This window comes from Pelodiscus sinensis, chromosome 20 (assembly GCF_049634645.1).
Source record: "Pelodiscus sinensis isolate JC-2024 chromosome 20, ASM4963464v1, whole genome shotgun sequence".
Taxonomy (NCBI): Eukaryota; Metazoa; Chordata; order Testudines; family Trionychidae; genus Pelodiscus; species Pelodiscus sinensis.
The window spans coordinates 11,132,867-11,155,691 of record NC_134730.1 but is presented as its reverse complement, the minus strand read 5'-3'; the positions used below and the strand labels follow the sequence as shown (position 1 = coordinate 11,155,691).

The window sequence follows — 22,825 nt, the reverse complement described above, 5'->3', positions numbered from 1 at the left end:
CCCCCTAGCTTAGTGTCATCTGCAAACTTGCTGAGGGTGCAATCTATCCCCTCATCCAGGTCAATAAAGATATTGAACAAAACCGGTCCTAGAACCGAACCTTGGGGCACTCCGCTAGAAACCGACCGCCATCCTGACATTGAACCGTTGATCACTACCCGCTGGGCCCGGCCTTCTAGCCATTTTTCTATCCATCTTACTGTCCATTTATCCAATCCACATTCCCTTAACTTTCCCCTGTGTCAGCAAAGAGAAGGAGTGTGTAGTCATTAGGATTAACCAATAAGCCCAGGCTTATCGGTTAATCATTTAAACAACTACATGCTAACATCCATACACTCAACATTTATTATTTTTTAAAAATTCATTATTTGTAAGGCATTCTCATGATTGCGGGCGGGGAGGGGGGGCTGCCTCATGATTTTTGAATGGTGATACAGTATGCCAGGATTCTTTCATTGCTTGTCCAAATGGACTGTGAAGGTGGATATTTGCCTTGCTTCCCTTAGACACACTTGGAAACAAATCTCTATTGTCTTATCCAGCATTAAAAGCCAGTGAACAATCAATGACAAGCTAGCCAGACAATTCAGTCATTTTGTTTTGTAAGGAAAGACAATCTAGTAGGATGCTTGTATACTTTTAATGGCAGTTAACATTCTTTAATAGCATTATATTATTCTATTACAGTTTCCTCACACACTTCAATGCAGCAATTGTATACCTAAAAAACCCCTAGGTAAAGAGATGATCACTAGGTGAAGATGAAAATAGCTCAAGAAAAACAGACAAAATTGCACAATGCTGTATAAACAGCTGCTTGTTGGATTTATCCTGTTGCCTCTGGGAAAGCAGAGGATAGATCCAGGCGTGGTTCAGTGTAAATTTCCTGACCATTCCAGTTTACATCCCATGCATGCTCTGAATATAGGGATTTCAATCCAGAGTCAGGCCAGTGGTTCCTGTAGTCCAGTACCCTGTCACCAAACACTCACAGATGCAGCAGAGGAACCCTGAAGAGGACAGTTATAGAATAAACTGTGGACAGGGGAAACTTTCTTCCTAACCCTGGATAATTAGAGTTGGGTTTGTACCCTGAAGCATGAGGGTTCATCTTCCTTCCAAATGGATTGAAAGAATAGGCAGGGGATATTCTTCTTAAATTGCAGCAAACTGTCCCTCTGTGACAGACCCACTGATAGGGGGGTAGGGCACAGGAGGCAACTGATACAAAAGGGCTGGGGGTTCCAGTGCAGCAGGGGCGGTGGCTGGAGCCTCGAGCCCTTTAAATCGCTACCTGAGTACAAGTTGTCCTTGCTATAAGTCCAAGATATGTCCCAAAAACTTGGGACATATAGGGAAACAACTTAAAGCGGGGATTTTTTTCCCTGCAGCTTGACTACCGTTTGCGCAAATTGGGGTTTTTTTGTGTGTGCAACTTAAGAGCAGAGAATGGGAGGACTTATAACAGATCACTTCCTACAAGCACCAGTGAATTTAGTGCAGAACAGATGTATACCAGGGTGACTTATAGCAGGGAAACCCTATATGCCAGGCTGCATGCTCTGGGTGGCTCTTAGGGATGGGGCAGGAGGAAGAGGGTGTGGTGAGGTCCCGGTGGCCCAGTGGTATGCCTCCAGCCCCACCTCTTCTGCCCAAGGCTACGCCCCTTCCAGGAGCACAGAGCAGGCTCCCCTTCCCCCCCACCTTACCCCGGGGCCTGAGGAGGCTGTTGGCCTTTATCACTGAGCTGTGATAAAAGTGAATGGGCCCAACTGCTGCCTTTTATTAAAGCTACTTTCACAAGTTATCACAGGCAAATGGGGATGATCATTCACAGCAGGTTCATGGGCATCCAGTAGGCGAGGCGGGGAAGGCACAGCCTTTCCAAACCGCTAGGCATGGCCCTGCCCACACTCTGCCCCCAGAACGCCTGCAGTAGCTGGGCAGGCTGGAGCCATGCACCCTCTTCCCTCCCTGGTGCTCTGGGGCCGGGGAAGTTTGGGCCCTGCACCCTCCTTCTTCTCCTCTACCTTCACCAACCTCCCATCTGTACAAATCCCCCCATTTCATGTTCATACCAATTACTTCTGGGGCCTAGTGGGGAGCGTTATTCACTGCTGGACAGAGCAACACACTGGTTTCATGGCTGCACTTGGAACTCTTCCTCTTCAACCAGCCAGAGACTGGTGAGAATAGGCCAAGTTTTGGTGGGGCGGGGGGGGGGGGGGGGGGGGGGGGGGGGGGAAGGAAATACAACAGTCACAAGGGGAGATGCAATTGCTTATCACAGGGCGGAGAACAGCCCATGTCACTAGCTTCCTCCCATGCACTGCATCTCTACACTACCCTTGTGGCTGCTTATGAGTAGCTCTCAAGTTTTACATCAGCACATTTTTCCATCCCTGGGGAAGGCAAGATAATAATGCTTCTCATTTACATAGCACCTTTCAACAGTGGTTCTCAAAGCTCTTTCCAGAGCTGGGTATTAGTTGCCATATTTTACAGATTGAGAAACAAGAGGCACAGAACAGTTAAATGATTCACCCAAGGTCACACAGCAAGTCAGTGGAAGAGCTAGGAACAGAATCCAATTTTCCCAGTTCCCGTGCTCTAACTGCTAGACATCAGTGCCTCCTAAGCACTGCCACTGCCATCACCAGCTCAAGCCTGAGATAGGAAAAAAGTTATGGAGATTCACAGGGGAAAGACAAAGGCTTAAATTAATTAATCTCTTGAATGAATATCACAGACAAGCAGCGTGCCTTACACTTTTGCTGTGGGTAGTTGGGAGATGGAAGGCTGCTTACCTTTGCATAGTGGACCCTCTGCCAAAGACACACTCATTCTAACAAGGCATTAAGTCGTCTTCTTTGATACACAAATGGAATCGGGCCCACTCCCATTGAAAATGATTGGAGCTTCACTTGAGTAACACAGTGAGAATTTGGCCCATGATAGGGGAGAGTTCAGAATGTAAGGTGTGTGAACTCCTGTCCCACTGAAATCAACAGCAAAAATTCCCATAAACAGGGTCAAGATTTCATCCCAGGCATTTGTACTTTTGGAAGAGTTTGCTAATCTTTTTTTTTAATTTCTCATAACATTTCAAAGTCGCCATATAATAAACATTCCTACCTCTCTTCTCTCTCTCTTTCTCTACCACTTTTCATCAATAGAACTCTAAGTACTTTGCAAAGGAGGCAAGGGTCATTATGCCCATTTTACAGATAGAGAACCTGCGGCACTAGCTGGGAAGTAACTTACCCAATGTCATCCAGCAGACCACAGAAGAGCTTGGCACAGAATCCAGGTCTCTTGAAGCTGTTGGCTTTCAGAGGACTGAAGCCTTTGACTATTTTCAGAAGGCGGGTGGATGCATTTCATCAGGTCTCTATGTTGGGAGACGTACCTATAGTTTTAATTTTGGGCTGCTTTTTAAAGTACAGCATTTTATTAAGGCTTTTTCCTTGAATATATTTCTATAGATTTACAGCCTTAACTCCATCTTAGCATTTTTATCTTGGTGGTAATGTACATAAAAGGCCAAATTCATCTCTACTGAAAGAGGATTACATCTGTGGTGAATTTACATTACACTAGATTTATATATATATAATGCAAGCTCAAGAGGTAGGTGATAAACTAATATCAGAGAAAATGAAGTCATAGCAAACTACATAACATTAAGACAGGTAGGAGATGAAGTTACTGCAGTGTATAGATAGGACAGTAATTCATTCTAGCTATAATATCTCCAGGGTATACCTAAAGAAGATGGCCATCTTGGGAACTGTGACCAACCATCTTGGCTCTGTGATCTTGAAAGTTCTCATTTTCTTTTTCCACCTTTTTCAGAAAAGGTTCTCCACCATATTTTATATTAAGGATTAATTTATAAATAGTTGATACATAACTAATAGGTGTAATAATTAATTAAAGGTGACAAATGATCAGAATCCAACAGGTCAATAGGTTGTTTATAACCATGGCTTACTGCTATTTACTGATGTGCTTATCGGGGATGGAATGTTTAACTGGTTAACCGATTCAAGCAGGCCTGGGGGCCACTCCAGCCCAGCTGAGCTGGAGCAGCCCCTGCCTGCTGCGCAACTGCTGCAAATAAAGGCTGCTCCAGTCAGACTGAAGTACCTGTCCATGGCGGGCCCTCAGAGGCTGCTCCAGTCTCCAGGAGTTAACCAGGTAACTGTTCACATCCCTAGTGCTTATAACAATCTATACCACATACTAGTTACGTCTTATCAGAGCTAGTAATAATTTTTAACACTTTATAAGCTACACTGGAGTACACTGCATTGGAGTCTTTTAGGAGTTTCGGATTTTAATGCTACTAACGTTCCAAAGAAAGCTGGGATGCGATCATAACAGAAACGGGCAGTGATTAGCTGTAATCTCATTAACTAAATTAATCAATCCTGTACTAGAAACTAGCTATTAAAAGAGAATTTTCATAAATAGCACTCTTGCTATTTCAGGATCTCCAATCAGTGAATGGTGCTGGAGTCAATCACTAGCAGATATTTCATCCCACTGGTTGGGATATTTTATAGTACAGGGAACACTATAGTATAGATTGAGGGCCAGTGCTGCTCCAGTGGACTTAAGGCTAACTACGGAGTTCAGAGCTGGCCCCACAATGCCCACAGGAATATTTTTCTTTCCCAAATGCAACAGACCAATGTTCAAAGTCTCTGCACAAGATGATGGTCATGATGCATGTACAGATGGTTTGCACAAATACCATAAAGGTCATTAGTTTCCTTTTACATGTAACATCACTTTGGTCAGAGAACAGGCAATGGGATTTGGGACACTTCATCTCTGCCTCACTAGTTCAAATCCAGCCCATATGGAATCCAGCTGCCATCTGGATGGTTCTTTGGTGGACTCTGTGAAAATGAGCTTGATGGTCCCAGACCCGTTTTAGTGCACCATCCATTTTAGTTTCCCACCGTTTCCCTTGGGAGACTAGCATAGAACCATAGAGCTGGAAGAGACCTCAGGAGGTCATCAAGTCCAGCCCCCTGCTCTAGGCAGGACCAATCAATCCCAACTATTCCCCAGAAGAACAGATCTCGCCATTAAGAAGTTCCCCCCGATAGCCAACTTTCATTCTCCTTAATCTCATTCTAGCCCTCCTGGGTACAGGTCTGCTAACCACCCCCAACAATTCTTACCAAAATGCAGTTACAGCCTTATGCATTGGAGTCATGTCCTCTAGTCATCCATCATTCAATCCAGGAATTCTTTTAATCTTCCCTCAACCAACCCATTCCTCCACACCCTTAATCATTCTTGCTGGTTTTCCCTTAATTCCGGTCTCTCTTTTTCTGGTGTGGAGCTGCATTGGACACAGTCGAGCATTCTAGGTGTAATCTTATCAGTGCTGGATTAGATGCTTTGGGACAGGAGGGCTACGTCTACACTGGCATGATTTTCCAAAAATGCTTTTAACGGAAAACTTTTCTGTTAAAAGCATTTTCGGAAAAGCACGTCTAGATTGGCAGGATGCTTTTCCGCAAAAGCGGAAAAGCGTCCATGGCCAATCTAGACGCGGTTTTCCATAAAAAAGCCCCAAACGCCATTTTTGCGATCGGGGCTTTTTTGCGGAAAATAGTACTGTGCTGTCTACACTGGCCCTTTTGCGCAAAAGTCTTTCGGAAAAAGACTTTTGCCCGAACGGGAGCAGCATAGTATTTCCGGAAAAGCACTGACGATCTTACATGAGATCGTCAGTGCTTTTCCGGAAATTCGAGCGGCCAGTGTAGACAGCTGGCAAGTTTTTCCACAAAAGCAGATGATTTTGCGGAAAAACTTGCCAGTCTTGACACAGCCGAGGTGTATTTAAGAAGAGCATGTGTACGGGTTGAAGTCCTCTGAGATGTGATCCCTTTAGCATGCCAGCAGTGCGGTGTTGGGGAACCATGCACTGCTGCTGTGCAGAGCACCGTATTGCTATTTTAAAGCACTGGCTAGAAGGTGTTTGCTCAGAAAGCAGATTTTGAAGGTGTGGGGGGGCTAACACATACAAAATGACCGTCCTGCATTTACAGTGTTGAATAAGGCACAGAGCAGAGTAACTATGGGATCACATGGTCGGAGTGGTCACTAAGATTATATCCCCTTAGCTAGGAATGGAGGGCTGGCAGGGATAGGCCATCATAAAATGCCCATTTTGGGGTGTGTTTTTTTTAAAGTAATACCTAGCTTTTATCTATAGCTTTTCCTCAGTAGATCTCAAAGCATTTTACAAAGTGGGTTAGCAGAATTACTGCCATTTTACAGATGGGGAAACTGAGGCACATAGCAGCGCTATAACTTACCCAATGGCAGAGCCAGAAAGAGAACCCAAGTCTCGTGGGTCCCAGTCCAGGGCTCTCTCCACTAAGAGATTTTTCTGTTTGTTAACCCCTAGGTTACAAACAGGACAGGGCTAGAGTAAGGTGGCAGGGCTATTCCAGAGAAAAGGCTGTATAAGCCATGCTGCTGGTGAACTGGTGCAAAGAGAGACCCCTGGGTCTTCTCTGCAAGTTACCTCCGCTTTAGCACTGACACACAATCTTTTTTCAATGGCCCAATCTGCATATGGGCATCTACGCTTTCAAGGAAAAAAGCTGGTTTGAGGTTATACGTAAACAGCGACGGGAACTGGTGGTTGATCTTATTCTGGAAGGCGTCAAAGTGGCCTTTTTTGAAGCGGGCGACCTTGAGCTGTTGGAGGCATGTCATCTTGGCATCCTTAACCCCGAAGAAGGTGAGTGCCTTTTCCGAATACTCCAGGTACACCCCGATCGTGTGAAAGAAGGGCTGCTGGATGACCGATTCGAAGCCGCCATACCAAGCCACGTAGTTCTGTCCATTCCACTGCAGGCAGCAGGACTTCTCATTCCTCCCGAGGCGGCCTCTGTCGTAGGACTCCCGCGGGTTGAAGTCCTCGGCAATGACACCGATGCTCACCCAGCCGTCGATGATTTCTACCTCCCAGTAGTAGTTGCCCCGGTTCATCAGGTTCTCGCCCAGCACCTGCTCGCAATTGATGAACCTGCTTGGGCTCTCAGGGTAAGCGATGGGGTTCAGGACTCGTTTGGCCCCTTTGGTTCCAAACAGCTGGAGGAACTTGTCTGCAGTGTCACTGTCCAAATCGATGATGAAGGCAACTGTGCAGAAAGGGACAAGCCAACACAAAAGAGAGTATCAGAACAGAGCGCCCTCTCCCCTCCTTTAGCCCCCTGTGGTGAGTTTCACTGGCTAATGTTACCATGTCTATTTCTGTATTATTGCTCTCCAAGCTCCAGGCACGTTTACAGCTATTTAAAACAACCACTCTCTGGGGCCAGGCCATGCCTACCCCCTGGCCCCATGGCAATAAACACCATCCGGCTAGTGACCCAAATGAGTAAAGCTAAAGAGATGCATCTAGGGGTATGTCAACACTGCAAGCAGAAGTATGATTGCAGCATGGCTGGGGTATATCTGCACTAGCTGTACTGTGGCTAGCACGGGTATCCGCAGTAGCATAGATGTGATGGCATGGGCTTCCACAGGCTAGTCACTAGAGCAGAAGCCTGCTGGGGAGCCAGGTTGCTGGCCCATGCTGTTATTAATCGGGTGAGCCAGAGAAAAGCTAGTGGGGGATGCTCACTCATGCTACAAACACTTTCACTTGCAGGGTAGCCATACCCTTAGTACTGCATCCTAATGGCTACTGAATGGATCAGGTCTTTGACTGATTATCAGGGGCTTTCCAAAGCAGACAGCCCTGCTCTGAGAACTTCCCACCACCCCGCCAGGAATTCAACCCTGGGCACAGAAAGCAACAGCATTCCTGCTGATCACAGCTAACATGCTGCTCTGATGGAATGTGTTAGGGTGATTAGACACAGACTATGGCAGCCCATTATTAGCGGGGCCAGAAGCAACACAAGAGACTGGCTCTTTCTGTCTAACAGAGAGGCGAAGAGGTGCACTCTGAATTTGTCCATTTATCCATTAGGAGTTTCTTAATGTTGCAAAGATCTGCAGACTCAAACCTGCCCCTAATCCATTGGCCACATGCCCATTGGCTTGAGAAACTGAGCAGTACCCACTATGAATACTGATTTTGAAAGAAGCAACAGGTTTGTATGGCTGCTCTTGTCCTCTAGAGCAGAGGGAGGAATGGGGGGACACGGAAGCAACGGGCTTCCTACCTCTGAACAGTGGAGCAACAGTAATTGACCCCAGATGGTTAATAGCTAATCCCAAAGGATTTCTGTCTGGTCACAAGGAGGGTTATGGCCTGGAGCCTTGTTGATGGGTGTTTATGAAACAGGAGCTCAGCTGGGACACAGAGCATGGGCCACCCTCCCACCTCCAAGAATAAGGCAAAGTGTAGCTCCACAAAGCCAAGCAGATCCAGCTGGCTAGTCAAATGCGGAGGAGTTGTGGGGAACAGGGAGGTCCTTGAATTTCCAGCTGAATGAGGCATTTGTGGACTGGAACCATCCTGGATCTGCACAGGCCCATCTGCTGGAGAGTGTAAGCACCACAGCGATGCAGCAGCTCCTCCAAAGCGGCCCTGGAAAAATTGCCCTTGGATTTGTGAGCGAACGCACGGCTGTGCGAGGAGCAGAAAATAATGCCGGGGGCAGAAAGCCGAGATCAGTGGTGGTGTGCGGGAGAGATAGCTCTCTGGGAGGGATGCCATCTCAGCCCCTCTCCCCTGCCTGCAAGCTACGGCTCCACTAGCGCAGTCCCTCAGAGTGAGTCCTTCTAGCCCTTTTGGCTCTACAGCTGGTCTTTGTGTGGCAATTTGCCAAGCCCTGCAGTGCTCTGAATGTCAATCAGTGTCTGCATCAGGCAACTTTTCACTGTCACCCTCTTCAGAGAGCCTGGCTTTTCCGTGGGGTCTTTCGATTCAGAACTGTGTCCGGCTTTCGCAACTTTATCTGTTCAGCAACCGGATTAGCCACCTGCCTCAAGCCACCAAACGGCATCAAAACAGAGCCTGGAATTCAAGTTATTTAGCTCCAGAGGTTCCGAGCTAATTAAACAGAGGCTCAAATTCATTTGTGACTGAATTAAGTGGAAAGTGCTTTCTGTGCAACAGCATCTTGGCGAGGTCTCCCAGGAGGGGTTTGGCAGAGCTACACAGAGGCTGCGTTTTTAAGATTTTAGCCGGAAGGACTAAAGCTAATAAATGGACTCCCTTTATTAGCTGTATGGTATTTATCTCAACAACAATGCACCAGACCCTGCCAGGAAGCAGACAGACAAATGCATCTGCCCGGCATCAGTGCTTTGAGCAGAAAGGGGAACTACAGAAACTGGCCTTAGCAACAGAAGCCAAAGCAAAGGTCAGGGGCTTACATTTCAGGAAATAGTCTCGGGTCTCCATGCAGGCTGGATTATTTGACTTGTCCAACGGTTGGGGCTCAGCAACTGCTGCAAGGAGAAGAATAAAAGGCGTCACCACTGAGTTACAAACAGAGCAAAGGCAACCAAACCCCTGGCGCAGGAATGCCGCGCAAATCGCAGAGGGAAGTGCAAAGCCCTGGGCCTCGTAATTCGGGGCATATGGTGCTCCTCCGACATTTCAACATACAAAACAAAGAGCAAAAAAAGAAACATCCACGGGACTTTGCAACATTCATGCAGGGTCCAACAACAGCTTGCCCTACTGCAGCACTGCCAGCCAGCCAGCAGGGGGCACTAACAAGCCAGTTCTGCATCCCTAGGTTGAGGCCAATACACAGCACACACAATACCAGGCAGACTCTTGTTGGGCCGGGCGTTATGGCCACATGTTCTGCAGGAGGAGACGGGCGTGTCCGGGAAGGGGTGATTCTGCTGGGTCTCCAGGAGAATGACAAACTCCGGGGCATTTAACCAGTCATTAAAAGCTCAAATGGAGTTTCCCGGTCACGCCCGTCTCCTCCTGCAGAACATGTGGCCATAACGCCTGGCCCAACAAGGGACTGCCTGGTATTGTGTGTGCTGTGTGTTGGCCTCAACCTAGGGACGCAGAACTGGCTTGTTAGTGCCCCCTGTTGGCCGGCTGGCAGAGCTGCAGCAGGGCAATCTGTTGTAGGACCCTGCATGAATGTTGCAAAGTCCCATGGATGTTTCTTTTTTAACCAGTCATTAAAAGCTCAAATGGAGCTGCATTAGCTGCCCCGGGAGGACAGAGTCCGGGAACAGTGCTCGTCCGTATGAAGAGGCTGGCCTATGTCCAGTGGAGACAAGTCTCCCTTTCATGGGACGCCTCCTTGGAGGAGTTCCCCAAACCACCCAGCCACACCTAGCACCAAGCCTGTTTGTTGCCTTCTAGTCGTTGTGGAAACTTCATAAAACCCCCAGAGCGAGGCTTGAGCCCAGAAGGCAGCAGCTGATTATGCAATTGCACAGCAAGCATGTTGTACAATTTCCAAGGCTGTCGGGAGGGGTCCAGAACTCTCCACAGCTCTGCCCTGGGGGACGCTGGAGTCTCATTTGCTACTTCTAAAAATTAAACAGGGAGGCTAGAGAGCCTCTGTGCTGCTTGGGCAGGCCAGGCAGCTAAACACACCTCCGCCCACAGGATCAGGGGCTAGCACATGGTTGCCAAATACACACCTTCTTGCATCCCCTGGAAACCAGGCTCTTCATACCCTTTGCCCAGCAACTGGTCCCACTGGTTCTTGCACGCAGTCACCAGCAGCTCTTTCACGGCACACACAGCCTGGCTGGACTTGGTGAAGCTCAGCTCCTTCTGGAAGCTTGGACACAGGGAACTCTTTTCCTCAGCGGCTATTTTTAATGCCTGGAACTCCTGAGCCAAGGATATCAGGATCAAAAGGCTGCAAGAACCTTGGGCTGTTTCTTGTTCCACCATCACCACGCCCCTTCCCAAAACACCCGGGCAGTGTCTGTTCCGAGCCCAGCGCCAAGACAGACACACACTGGGGAGGGGACGATTTCTCCGGCCATGTGTTCCTTAGTTACTTTCAAATCTGGCTCAAGAATATCACATACAATAGCGTCGTCTCCTAGCAAGGACCCAGGCAGAGCTGCTTGGAGATCACTCTCTCTGCAGAAATTGCCTCTATGCCTGGGGCTGCTTTGCGCATGCCCACAATAGCTAGAGTGACTGTATTTCTCTATGCTGAATACGGGACACCAGGTGCTACTACTCATATTCAAGCAAGTTCAATGGCAATCAAGTTGAACTGTGCTGCTGGCCACCAGCATAACCCAGCCACCTCCTGTCCCCTGGCTAACGCCCAGGCAGGAAGAGGTTAAGCCCTAAGGATGCATTGAGCACCAGGGCTCAGAGAATCTGTCTGCAGGGCCTTCAGGGAACCTAGCCCGAGAGGCTGCTCAGCAGGGGAGGGTATCTAGGGGACAGAACAGCCCCACAGGACCTAGGGGGCAGTGTAAGAAGAGGGTGTTTTGCCCTTGTGTGGGGGGCTGCTGTGGTGTCTGCAGGGTTTGGACACAAACAGGCTGGAAATCGCTTCCTCCCTGCCACTGCAGTGCTCTGCTGGGGGTGGAGAAACCTCCCCATCCCAGCTCTGTGTGGGGCTTTGGCACACGCAGGGCTTGGCTCCTCCTGACTGGCCAGAGGGTCTTGAGCTTTCCCTGCGTGCCAACCCAGCCAGAGGCGAGGGGAGGGGGAGAAGAAAGAGCCTGCCAGCCAGGCTGTTGATGGGCTGAACGATCCAACCAGCAGCTGGTTCTCCACTGTGCGGGGAGCAGGACATACCCACGTGGGGGAGGGGAGGGGAGGGAGGATATGGAGGCCAGCAGGACTGGTGGGGGAAGGGCACAGCAGGGAGAGGACAGCGAGAGGGGAAACAAGTGCAGGGCTGATGAGGGGGCAACAGAGGCGACACGTAACCTGTCACCGCCAGCCCCCATGCACCAACCACCGCAGCAAGTGGGCGTGGGGCGAGGTGAGAGTCAGCTGGCCAAAGGCCACCCTGCAGCTTTGCCCAAGCACCAGCCTTGCACTGCCCCCCCTCCCCATCAGCTACTGGATCACCCCCCCACACACACACACTCAGCGCTGGTGGGTGGGCAGTTGGAGAGCAAGGATCCGGCCAGCAGCAGGACCCACCAGTGCTAGTGGGAGGGAAGAGACAGAAAATACGGGACAATTGGACCATTTTTTAAAGAAAGTAGGGAAACCGTTAGAGTGCTTAAATCCAGGACTGTCCATTTAAAAACTGGGCATCTGGTCACCATACGAGCTGCCCATTATAGTCCCCCCATGAACTTTAATCTAGTGAATGGCATGGGGCGAGTTAGTTCATGTGCAACCCAAAACCCCACTAGCAAACTCACTGTAATGACCTTTCATTATGGGCCTGAACTGAGCCCCAATAACTCCCCTGAATTCAGCGGCTGCTCAGCACCAATCAGGAGCAGGCCCAAGAAGTGCAGCCTGGAAAAATATGTTCAATACATTTCAAGACAGGCCTGCTTATTTGCACTGGGCCTTTCCCCGCAACTCACCCTCTCTGCTTCCTATTTCTGTCCACCTGCTACCCCAGTAACATACCCTTAGGAAGCACCAGTCTAGGGCTTTGTCCCCACACTGCTGCATTGGAGGTCTGAACCCCATATTATGCATGCACTGTCACATACTGTCTAACCTTTGCCAGCTCCCAGGCCCTTGTTCTTGTTCTTCCCTTCAGTTCTAGCAGAGGTTCAGTGTTGACAATAATTGGCTAAGTGTCTAGCTATGTACTCGGTGCAGGTGAACATGCATTCCCAGCACCACCCACTCCAGCGCCCACTGCTGGTGGTGAATCTCTGCTCCATCGGCTCACTGGATTTGTCTGTCTTCCATTTCCCACCTTGAGCATGGGCAAGTTGCTCCCTAGCTGCCTGACCGAAGCCCTCTGAAGGCAATGAACAAACACGGGTCAGCTTTCCTGGGCTTCAGATTGGATCCTGGTTGATCAATGGGTCACTCAAGCGCTGCGCTGCACTTTGGAGGGAAGTGTCACATTCCTGCTCCACAGCTAGCGGAGATCAATCAGTATCTCATGCCAATTGTGATTTTTAAATCCTGCCCTGGCCCCAGTCCCTACACACCTGGAGGAAGTAGATGGTATCCGTGCTTGGGACCCTCTCCAGGTTCTGCCTACACTGAGCCAGCTTGGCACGCCTCTCCTCCTTCTGCCGGAGATCCTCTTCAGCCTCAGCCAGCATGGATCGCTCACCATCCTCGATGAAGCCTGTCACCTCTTTCTGGAAACTCACTAGAGCCCTGGATGTTTCGTCGAAGAGCCTGCTGACTTTTTCCTTCTCCTTCAGGGCGGTGCTCTGTGCACACAAAAGCGGGCATCTCCGTTATCAGCAATCAGCTTTTCCCTTTCTACAGCTCAGTCAATCGAAGGATCTCAAAGCTCTTTGGAAACAGCAATTCATTAAGGTCTTGCCTGTACAAGGGCTTTCTGCACTGATGTAGGTGCACTGGGACAAATGACCACTTATACCAGGGTACCGTACGGACACTCAGGGTTCATACAGTGCAGTTGAAGTCAGAGCCATTCCTAGGATAAGACAAATCGGGGTGACCACTTTGGACCCTGCACTTTGGAGGGACAAGTTCGCCAGGTTGGCAGTCACTTCCTCTCCAGGCCCTGCATCCCCAGAGGTGGCCAAAACCACCACACCAAGCAGTGTAAACAAGCCCTATGCCACGCTGTACCCCTCTGAGGTCGGAAAGTTTCATAAGGAGAAAGGGGGGGCACCAAGGTTAGACAGAGGCAGGAGTAGAACCCCACAGATCCCACTGTGCCCTTTTGTATTGCTGTGGACCATGACTGCACTGTCCAGCTCGCCTCTCCCTTCGCTCCCCCACCTCTCTCAGCAGGACATGGCAATGCGGCACCTTCCCTCAGGCTGCCCCGTGCACGGATGCAGTTAATGGCAAATCCTTGGTCATGACACTTTCCCAAACAGGTGCTGAAAGCTAGGAGAACGGTAGAAGCAAACGGGTGACAGATACATAATCCTGGAGTGTATTCAGCCTGCAGAAAGCTCAGATGTGTGACAGGGCTAAAGGAAGTACCTCCCCAACTCAGATCCTCCAGGGAGCAACTTGGTCCCAGAAATGGTTCTCTAAGGGGCAGTATTTCCTATCCTGACACCATTCCAGACTGGGGCCATGGATCAGGTCAGATGGCCACTTGGGAAATCAGATGCCAGCACGGCAGGCAGCCACCACGCTTTCCCAAAGCAGCCGAGCACTGGGAAAAGCCACCTCCAGCAGAAGTCTCTCCAACGTCACTCTCAGTTCCAGAGGGGCCCTCCAGGGTATTTGTTAGAGCATAGGTTCCCAAACTGGGGGGCGTGAAGAAATTCCAGGGGTGGGTGCGAGGCGACCTAGCCCTTCCTCCCTCCCCCCACCCCAGTCAATCCCTCCCCAAGAAAGAGCCCGGTCTGTTAGGTAAAAAAATTCAGGGGAGGATGGAGCATCCCAGGCAGACTTCAAAATGGCCACCTTAAAAGGGCAATGCCTGCTCTGCTCTTAAAAGCGCACTTTTTTATTTTTTTTTTGCTCAACAAGTTTTGCTATTTTGGGGGAGGGCGGGCATGAGGATTTCTCAAAAATCCAAAAGGGGGCGTGATGTCAAAAAGTTTGGGAACCACTGAGTTAGAGGATACTGCTCAGAGGGGAGGTAGAAGGGAGCAGGAATGGCTCCATGCTCAGCTCAAGCCCTGGGCAAAGTGACAACAAGGACATCTTACTTTGATGAGCTCCACGGTCTTTCTGGTCTGCGCAACAGTGACTCCTAGCTCATCCAGCTGGTTCTCCACGCAGCTCAGGATTTTGGGTCGCTGAGCCTTTAAAACAAGAAGGAAGAAAAGAGCCCTGCTGAAAGGTGCATCAGTTGCCAGACCAGGACTGCATTCGGAAGAGTTGTCTTATCAGGTGAGGCTTATGCACACCCCGGCAGGGAATCACAGAAGTTGCTTTGTAGCTAAGATTACAAACACTTTTTCATTATATCCTTTATTATTCCCACCCACCCATGTCCTGCAAATAAAACTCAACTAAGGTGAAACTCAGGAGGATGCCTCTGAGGCCCAAGTAGAACTTGCCTACCAAATTTCAAGCAAATCAAACAAGGGGTTCCAGAATTATGGGCCCCCTCAAATCCAGCAGGTGATCAGTTTGCAAATGCTGAATCCTTTTTTGTTTGCTTATAATTCAAAAAGCAGAAGAGCTCAATGGACTCAGCCTGCCTTTAGGGAGGTGGTTTTCTAGAGCGGGGTGGTTTTCTAGAATGACAGAATCACAGAACTGTGGGGCTGGAAGGGACTTTGAAAGGCCAACCCCCTGCACTAAGTTAGGACCAAGTAAATCTAGACCAGCCCTAATTGATGTCTGTCTAATCTGTTTAACTGAGCTGCAAGCAGGATTCAAACCTGTGCAGGTAAAACCCCGTTGGTGTGGAAGTCAGGTGTCGCCAGTGGGGTATCCTGACAGGTCTCCTGCACCATTAGGTGCATGCATGTTCCTCTGTGTGTGTGTGTTGACTTCGCGCAAGTAATCAATACAGCAGACTCTGGGGGAGCCCACAACATCCAAAAATCAGATGAGGACTTTGGTTTATTGTCAAACGAAGTACAATAATAGTTGTGGGTAGAGTCCACTGAACCACTATGCCTATGTAGCCCCTGACAACAGAACAGCTCAGTCAGTGCCAGGAATGAGACACTGCCCCCTCGGCTGAACAAACAAAACTCTTCGGGGTCCGTTTTTATACACAGGTACAAAGAAGTTACACATCACTCCTGACATTATCAGGTTGCCACTCTCTGACCAAGATACCACCTATTACCTCATACACGGGGGTTTGATCACTATCAGTCATACTGTTAGTTTAGATCCTGTCCTGAACCTGGGTCGGTATATTCCTATCATCTGTTGGGAGGAGGGGGAGGCTGGTACCAAGATGTTTTTCCATGAGGTGTTCTGTGTTTATGGCCTGTGCCTAGTACCTCTTAGGTCTGAATGTTTGTTTTGTATCAACCCTGCTCTTGCCAACTTCTGTGACCAGGGCCTGCCTCTTGCTCACAGCCTCACTTTGCTTGGGTATGTCTACACTAGCCATCCTAGTTCGAACTAGGGTGGCTAATGTAGTCATTCGAACTTGCAAATGAAACCCGGGATTAAAATATTAAAATATCCCGGGCTTTCTTTGCATGTTCCCGGGCGCCTGCAATGAGGAATAACGGTAGTCTGAATTAGGGGCTTTAGTTCAAACTACCTAGCCCGTGCCGCGTGTAGCCGCGGGCAGGGAGTCTGAACTACCGGGCATTTTAAAATGGCAGCACCCGGGAACATTCAAATAAAGCTCAGGATATTTAAATCCCCGGCTTCATTTGCAAGTTCGAATGACTACATTAGCCACCCTAGTTCGAACTAGGGTGGCTAGTGTAGACATACCCCTTTATAATAGCAAAGTCTTGACCTTGCTGTCTAGGCCTCAGGCCTCACAGCAGGGGCTTACTTGTCAGGCCCTCATCTTACTACAATTGGCTTCCATCTCTGACCCTGAATCCTTCCACCATGCCCCTCTGCTGAGCTCCACACATGAGAACGACACCTACTGCGAGCCAACCGAAACATGATCCAGGGGCTTGCCTGACTGGATGGGGCATTTTCATGGCACCAATGGCCACCCGCTGTGCCAGTTGCACCTCTGTGGCTCCTGTTAACCACCAGTCAGAACTGTCAGTGTGTCATCATCAGCATCTTGCAGGGCAGGAAACTCTCCATGTAGGGGCGTTCCACTCAAATCCTGGCTTCATAGCTCTGCCAACATGGGGCAGGGAGGGGAGGGGCACACCTATTGGTGGAGGAAGGGATGGGGGTCATGCTCATTGGCACTGATGGGAGTCAGGGAGGCCGTGTGGATGGACAGTGCAAAAGGGGGCATGCAGGGAGTATGGGGAACTGTAGGTAAAGAGCTGGGAGACCATCTACTACCCCTAACCAGATCCCAATGCACCTACAATAAATGGGTGAGTCAGACTGGGACAGGCAGCCAGAGGCAAATGATATTTCCTGAAGCTGCAGAGGGGCATTTCTGGAGAGAGAGGTGTGGATGGAAAGGCAGAGATAGCTCCTCCCCACCATAACCCATTACATGCATCTAGGACTCTTCTCAGGTCCCCTGTTCATGGCCCCCCAGGGTGAACATGGCTATGGTGGAAAAGGGTTATGGGGCAGGCAGGTGGGTGTCAAGGGAGCAGGAGAAAGCAAGAAGGCATTAGATCTGTGTGAACAAAATGACTTCCCCCACCAGCTGAGTACTAGCAGGTCTGTTGGGGCTTTTCTAGCAAGTGTTAATTCCACACAGGCACTCTCCATTATAAATCAGATCTGTGAGCACCAACCTCACCCACACAGAGCTTGCTAGCACCAATGGGAATGAAGCTACATCTACACTGTAGCCTTCTTGCTGAAAAGCTTATGCAAATGAAGCTCGGAGTGGAATATCGCCGCACTTCATTTCCCTAATTAATGAACAGCCGTTTTTGCACAAGAGGCTTTTGCGCAAAAAAGAGCAGTGTAGATGGCTCCTTTTTGCACAAAAATCCCCTCTTGTGCAAGAGCTGTTCTTCCACATTTTTTCAGGGAGAACAGCTCTCGCACAAGATGGGGTTTTTACGCAAAAATGGCTGCTAATTAATTATGCAACTGAAGTGCAGCGATATTCCATGCCAAGCTTCATTTGCATAAGCTTTTCTGCAAGAAGGCTACAGTGTAGACCAGTGGTCCCCAACGTTGCGTGGCTGCCAGGTGCCCAGGAGCAGAGCCACTCACGTGCCGGGCACACGGGGGCGGGGCCACGCATGCACCGCGCACCCAGGGGCGGGGCCACCCACAAGCCATGCACCCAGGGTCGCACTGTGCATGTGCCGCGCGCCCGGGGCAGGGGCCGGCAACGCACCCCGGGCCGGCACCGCGCATGGGCCGCGCACCCCAGGCTGGCACTGCGCATGTGCCGCGCGCCCAGGGGAGGGGCCACCCATGCGTCCCGCACCTGGAGCCGGCACCATGCATGTGCCGCGCGCCGGGGGCGGGGCCAGCCCAGATGTTTGAGCAGGCGCACAGAAATCCCGCGGCGGGCGCCATGGCACCCGTGGGCACCGCGTTGGGGACCACTGGTATAGATGTAGCCTCAGACGCAAGAGCACAGACTCCTGCCGTTTGAGCTGACGGAGAATTCCCACTACGAGTTAGCAGTGTAAGAGCCATAAACATAGATGTTTCAGCAACTCTGATGCTAACCAGTAGAGGGCAGTGGCTGTTACCCAGGTCATGGCAACGCCCTGAAAAGCTGCCCCTTCTCTTTCGTTTTGGGAACTTTTCCCAAGGAGGGCAGATGATCCAGAATGAATCTGAGAGCTCACAGAAAGCTTGTGGGTGAGAATTTGGTAAATGAGTCAGACCCCTCTGGGAACGGGAGGGATGGAAAAAAAACTCTGCCGACAGAACACAAAAGACTAACGGAGCAAGGAATGGAATCTGGGAATGGAGCCAAAAGAAATAAAGGACCTGATTTAAGATACTGTGGGAAAGAGACACAAGCGGACAAATTGCTCTCAGGTTTAATTCCAGTGAAGGCAACAGAGTGAGGCCAGAAATGGATTTGGCCCAGTACCTCCCAAAGGGACTTGGATACACCCAGACTTTTGTTTCTGCCTCCTCTCCGCCCACACATAATTGGTTACATTACCAGATCTCTTGCATGTGTGTAATCTGGCAGCCCAGACGGAACCCTTTGTAGTATTAGGTCAAACTGTTATTTTTACTTAAAACCATCTTGGCAGTGGATTTTCCAGCGCCAATTTTCCCCTGCCTGGCCGCAGCTCCAGGGGATTGAAGAGAACAGAGCACCATTTTCAAATTAACAAGCACAGAGTGTTCTGGGATTTTGACATCTTTTCCCCTTCCTTCGCCCCCCACTGGCAAAATCCTACCTTGACTGACTACACTGTAAAACCAACTATGTCCCAGCACTGTGCCTTGACAGCGTTGGGGGACTTTGGTTCTAAGTGTGTGCACGGGCCCAGACTGTGTTCCCAGCTTGGAAAACCCCCTCCCCAACCCGTGCTTTAGTCATGACTCAACTGCTATTTCAGTCCTGGGTGCCCCACATACAGATCTGTGATGCCTTTTAATCCTGCCCTGCAGCATCACTGACTGATACACTAATCCTGGGATCCCTCCCCCCAAAAGCTCTGAATATCCGTCACTACTGACCCCTGCCCCTCAGTGCTATGACAGTTCTGATACCTACTAAACAGTTCTGCTGATACCCCTCCATCCTGACCCACAGCCTCTCTGCTAGTCAAAGCTCCATCTCTATCCCATATGCAGAGCTCCTACTGTCCCAGCCCTGAGCCCGCAGAACCCTCTCCCCACCCAGCCCTGCCTATGGCCATCCATCTATCCACAGCCCCCTGCTATCCTCCAAGCCTGAGCTCTCCCCACCAGTGTTCCCTGTAAGCTGAGTGCTTAGACAGCCACCCAGGAGAGATTCACATGTTGCCCAGCTGATTAGCAGATCACCCACAGTTGTCCACAGCCAGCAGCATGTGTTTCTACTGGTGGTGCACATCTGCACATGCCTTGGTGCACAGAACAATATTTATTCCACTCATGGACTGAACAATTAGAGGGATCATTGCTCTAATCTGATAGCGCTGGAGCTTTGAATAGCAGAGAGGCTGTGGGTCAAGTTGGAGGGTTATCTGCACATGTCTTGGTGCACAGAACAATATTTATTCCACTCATGGACTGAACAATTAGAGGGAACATTGCTCCCCACCCAGTCCTGCCCATGGCTCTCCATCTACATCCACAGCCCCCTGCTATCCTCCCAGCCCTGCCTATGCCCGTCCATGCAAACCCACAGCCCCCTGCTATCCCAGCCTGGCCGATGCCCCTCAGTCCCAAGCTGCAGTCCCCGCTATACCAGCCCCGCTGCCTCTCAGTGCACCACTCGCTGCTGTCCTGGCCCTGGGGAACAAACCCCGGACGGGTCTGGCGCCCAATGCGGAAGGGCTGTGCGGCGAGGCGGGAAGTCCCCCCCGACAACCCCTTTCCTACCTCCTTATGCTCCCGCTCCTCCTCCACCGCCACCACGTCGTGGCTGCGGTGCTCCTGGGCCCGGCACAGCTGGCAGATGCAGGCCTGGTCCGTGCGGCAGAAGTTCTCCAGCGGCCGCAGGTGCAGCTTGCACAGGCTGTCCTCGATGCGGCGCAGCGGGGGCACCAGGCGGTGGCCCTGGAAGGCCGGGCTGCGCAGGTGGGGCTGCAGGTGGGGCGGGCAGAAAGAGGCCAGGCACACCAGGCACGACTGGGCCGCCCTGGCCCGCTCGCCCTCGGGGCAGACGTCGCACAGCACCCCCTCCTCCTGCGCCGCCTCCGGCTCCTGCCGCTGGGGGGCGCCGCAGGGCTCCGACGGCCCGGGGCTCTCCGCGCCGGGGGGCGCCGGGGCCATGGGGCTGCGCGGCTGGCGGAGCTGCAGCAGCTCGCACAGCGTGTGGTTCTTGCGGAGCTGCAGGCCGGCCGGGAAGGGCTCCTGGCACAGCGGGCAGCGGGAGGCGCCCTGCCCGCCGCCCGCCCCGCCCGCGGCCCCCGGGCGGTGCCTGTGCGCCCCCAGGCAGCCCAGGCAGAAGTTGTGGCCGCAGGGGATGGTGACCGGGTCCTTCAGGGTGTCCAGGCAGATGGGGCAGCCGAAGGGGCCGTCCTGAGGGCTGGGCAGGCTGCCGCCGGCCGAGCCGCCCTCCATGCTGCTCTGCCGGGCTGCTGCCTGCGAGGGACTGGGGGACTCGCCCGCCGGGAGCAGGGCGGCCAGCTCCGCCCAACAGGAACTGGTGTCAGAGCCGCAGCCCTGGGCCGGCTCCAGGGGGCGGGGGGTGCAGCGGCCCCAGGAGCAGGGGGCGAGAGGGCAGCCCCCTTGCAGCGGGATCCCCCAGAGACAGTGACATGGGGGTACCCACTTATACCAGGGATCCCTCCAGAAAGTGACAAGGGGTACCCGGAGTGGGGACCCCCGAGACAATGACATGGGGCATCCCCCTGCAGAGGGGATGTGACATGCAGCCCCCTTGCAGCGGGATCCCCCAGAGACAGTGACATGGGGGTACCCACTTATACCAAGGATCCCTCCAGAAAGTGACAAGGGGTACCCGGAGTGGGGACCCCCGAGACAATGACATGGGGCATCCCCCTGCAGAGGGGATCCCCGAGACAGTGACATGGGGTACCCCTGGAGCAGGGATTCTCCCAGAGACAGTGACATGGGTACACACTAGCAGCAGGGATTTCCCCAGAGTAAGTGACATGAAGGACAGCTCCTATTTTAGCATTGGAAAAAGTTCAGAAAGGGGCAACCAAAAATTATTAAGGGTTTGGAACAGCTTCCATATGAAGAGAGATTAAAAAGACTGGGACTTTTCAGCTTAGAAAAGAGGAGACTAAGGGGAGATATGATCCAGGTCTATAAAATCATGACTGGTGAGGAGAAAGTGAACAAAGAAAAGTTATTTACTTGTTCCCATAACATAAGAACTAGGGTGTCACCAAATGAAATTAATAGGTAGCAGATTTAAAGCAGGCAAAAGGAAGTATTTCTTCATACAACACATAGTCAACCTGTGGAACTCCTTGCCAGAAGATATTGTGACATCCAGGACTTCGAGGGTTAAACAAGGAGCTAGATAAATTCATGGAGAATAGGGGCCATCAATGGCTATTATCCAGGATGGGTAGGAATAGTGTCCTTAGCCTCTGTTTGTCAGAAGCTGGGAATGGGTGACAGGGGAGTGATCACTTGATCACCTGTTCTATTCACTCCCTCTGGGGACACTTGGCACTGGCCACTGTTGGACAACAGGATACTGGGCTAGATGGACCTTTGGTCTGACCCAGTAAGGCCATTCTTATGTTCACTCACTGACAACAAGGGGGCCAGGAAGTAACTGACCTGTCCTGTGCACTCACAACACAGGGGGGAAGGGAGGAGTCTGAGGGGGGAGGTACGAGGGGTGGTTATTCTGATATTCTATTTGTCAGAATTTTTTTTGAAAAACGAGAGCAAGTTTCACCAAAGAAGATCAACTCTCCTCCCGCTAGAGCTGAGGGTTTCAGAGCAGTCTGGGGCACATTGGATTTACAGGCTCATTGCCAAGGACAGAGCCTGTCTTGCTGTTCCATGCATGTACAACTCCTAGCCCAGTGGGGCTGTGATTCATGACAGGGCTCCTAAATGCTACCTTAATCCACAGAATGGCAGCCTGTGTCCTGGTGACTCACAGAGGCTGCACCCTGCAAATGCACATTGGTGAGCTGTCCCACTGGAGTTGAGACAATGTGCCCCTGGAGAATTTGGCTCAGGTATCAGTGTTAATAGGATCCAGGTTTATGGTTGGGCAGTGACGCTTTCCCAGAGGTTTGGGGCACACATCAGCTCACTCCTGCTCTGGCGCAGACTCCATTTTCAGCCCATTAAAACAAACTGCATCAATCTACCTGCAGCCTCCTGGGCACGACACGTACTCAAGTCAGCCCATGGGATTCCTCGCAAGCCTCCAGTTGCTCATGTCTGTAAGTTTGCATGATTGGATCCCAGCCCAGGATAGTTTGCAGCACCCATCTCTAGTCTGTACATGCTGGAATCCTGTGGCGAGGCCAGCCATTGGTATCAGGCCATTGCTCTTTCTCTATTATTAGGTCAGTTGTATTAATACCTGTTTTTCTAGGCAGCCAGTTTTACACGAAACTGGATGACGAAGGGAGTCACCAAGCC

The 22,825-nt window shown here is 51.0% G+C and overlaps 1 protein-coding gene across 1 annotated transcript; it reads right to left on the bottom strand.

Moving 5' to 3' along the window:
• Window positions 1-624: 624 nt before the first annotated feature.
• Window positions 625-20,865, bottom strand: TRIM47 (tripartite motif containing 47). Its single transcript, XM_006136517.4, has 6 exons — window positions 20,123-20,865; window positions 14,743-14,838; window positions 13,081-13,311; window positions 10,615-10,810; window positions 9,370-9,444; window positions 625-7,178 (listed from the first exon to the last, which is right to left on the bottom strand). Exons 1-6 carry the CDS (start codon window positions 20,804-20,806, stop codon window positions 6,553-6,555), a joined length of 1,908 nt encoding a protein of 635 aa, XP_006136579.2. The 5' UTR covers window positions 20,807-20,865; the 3' UTR covers window positions 625-6,552.
• Window positions 20,866-22,825: the final 1,960 nt, after the last annotated feature.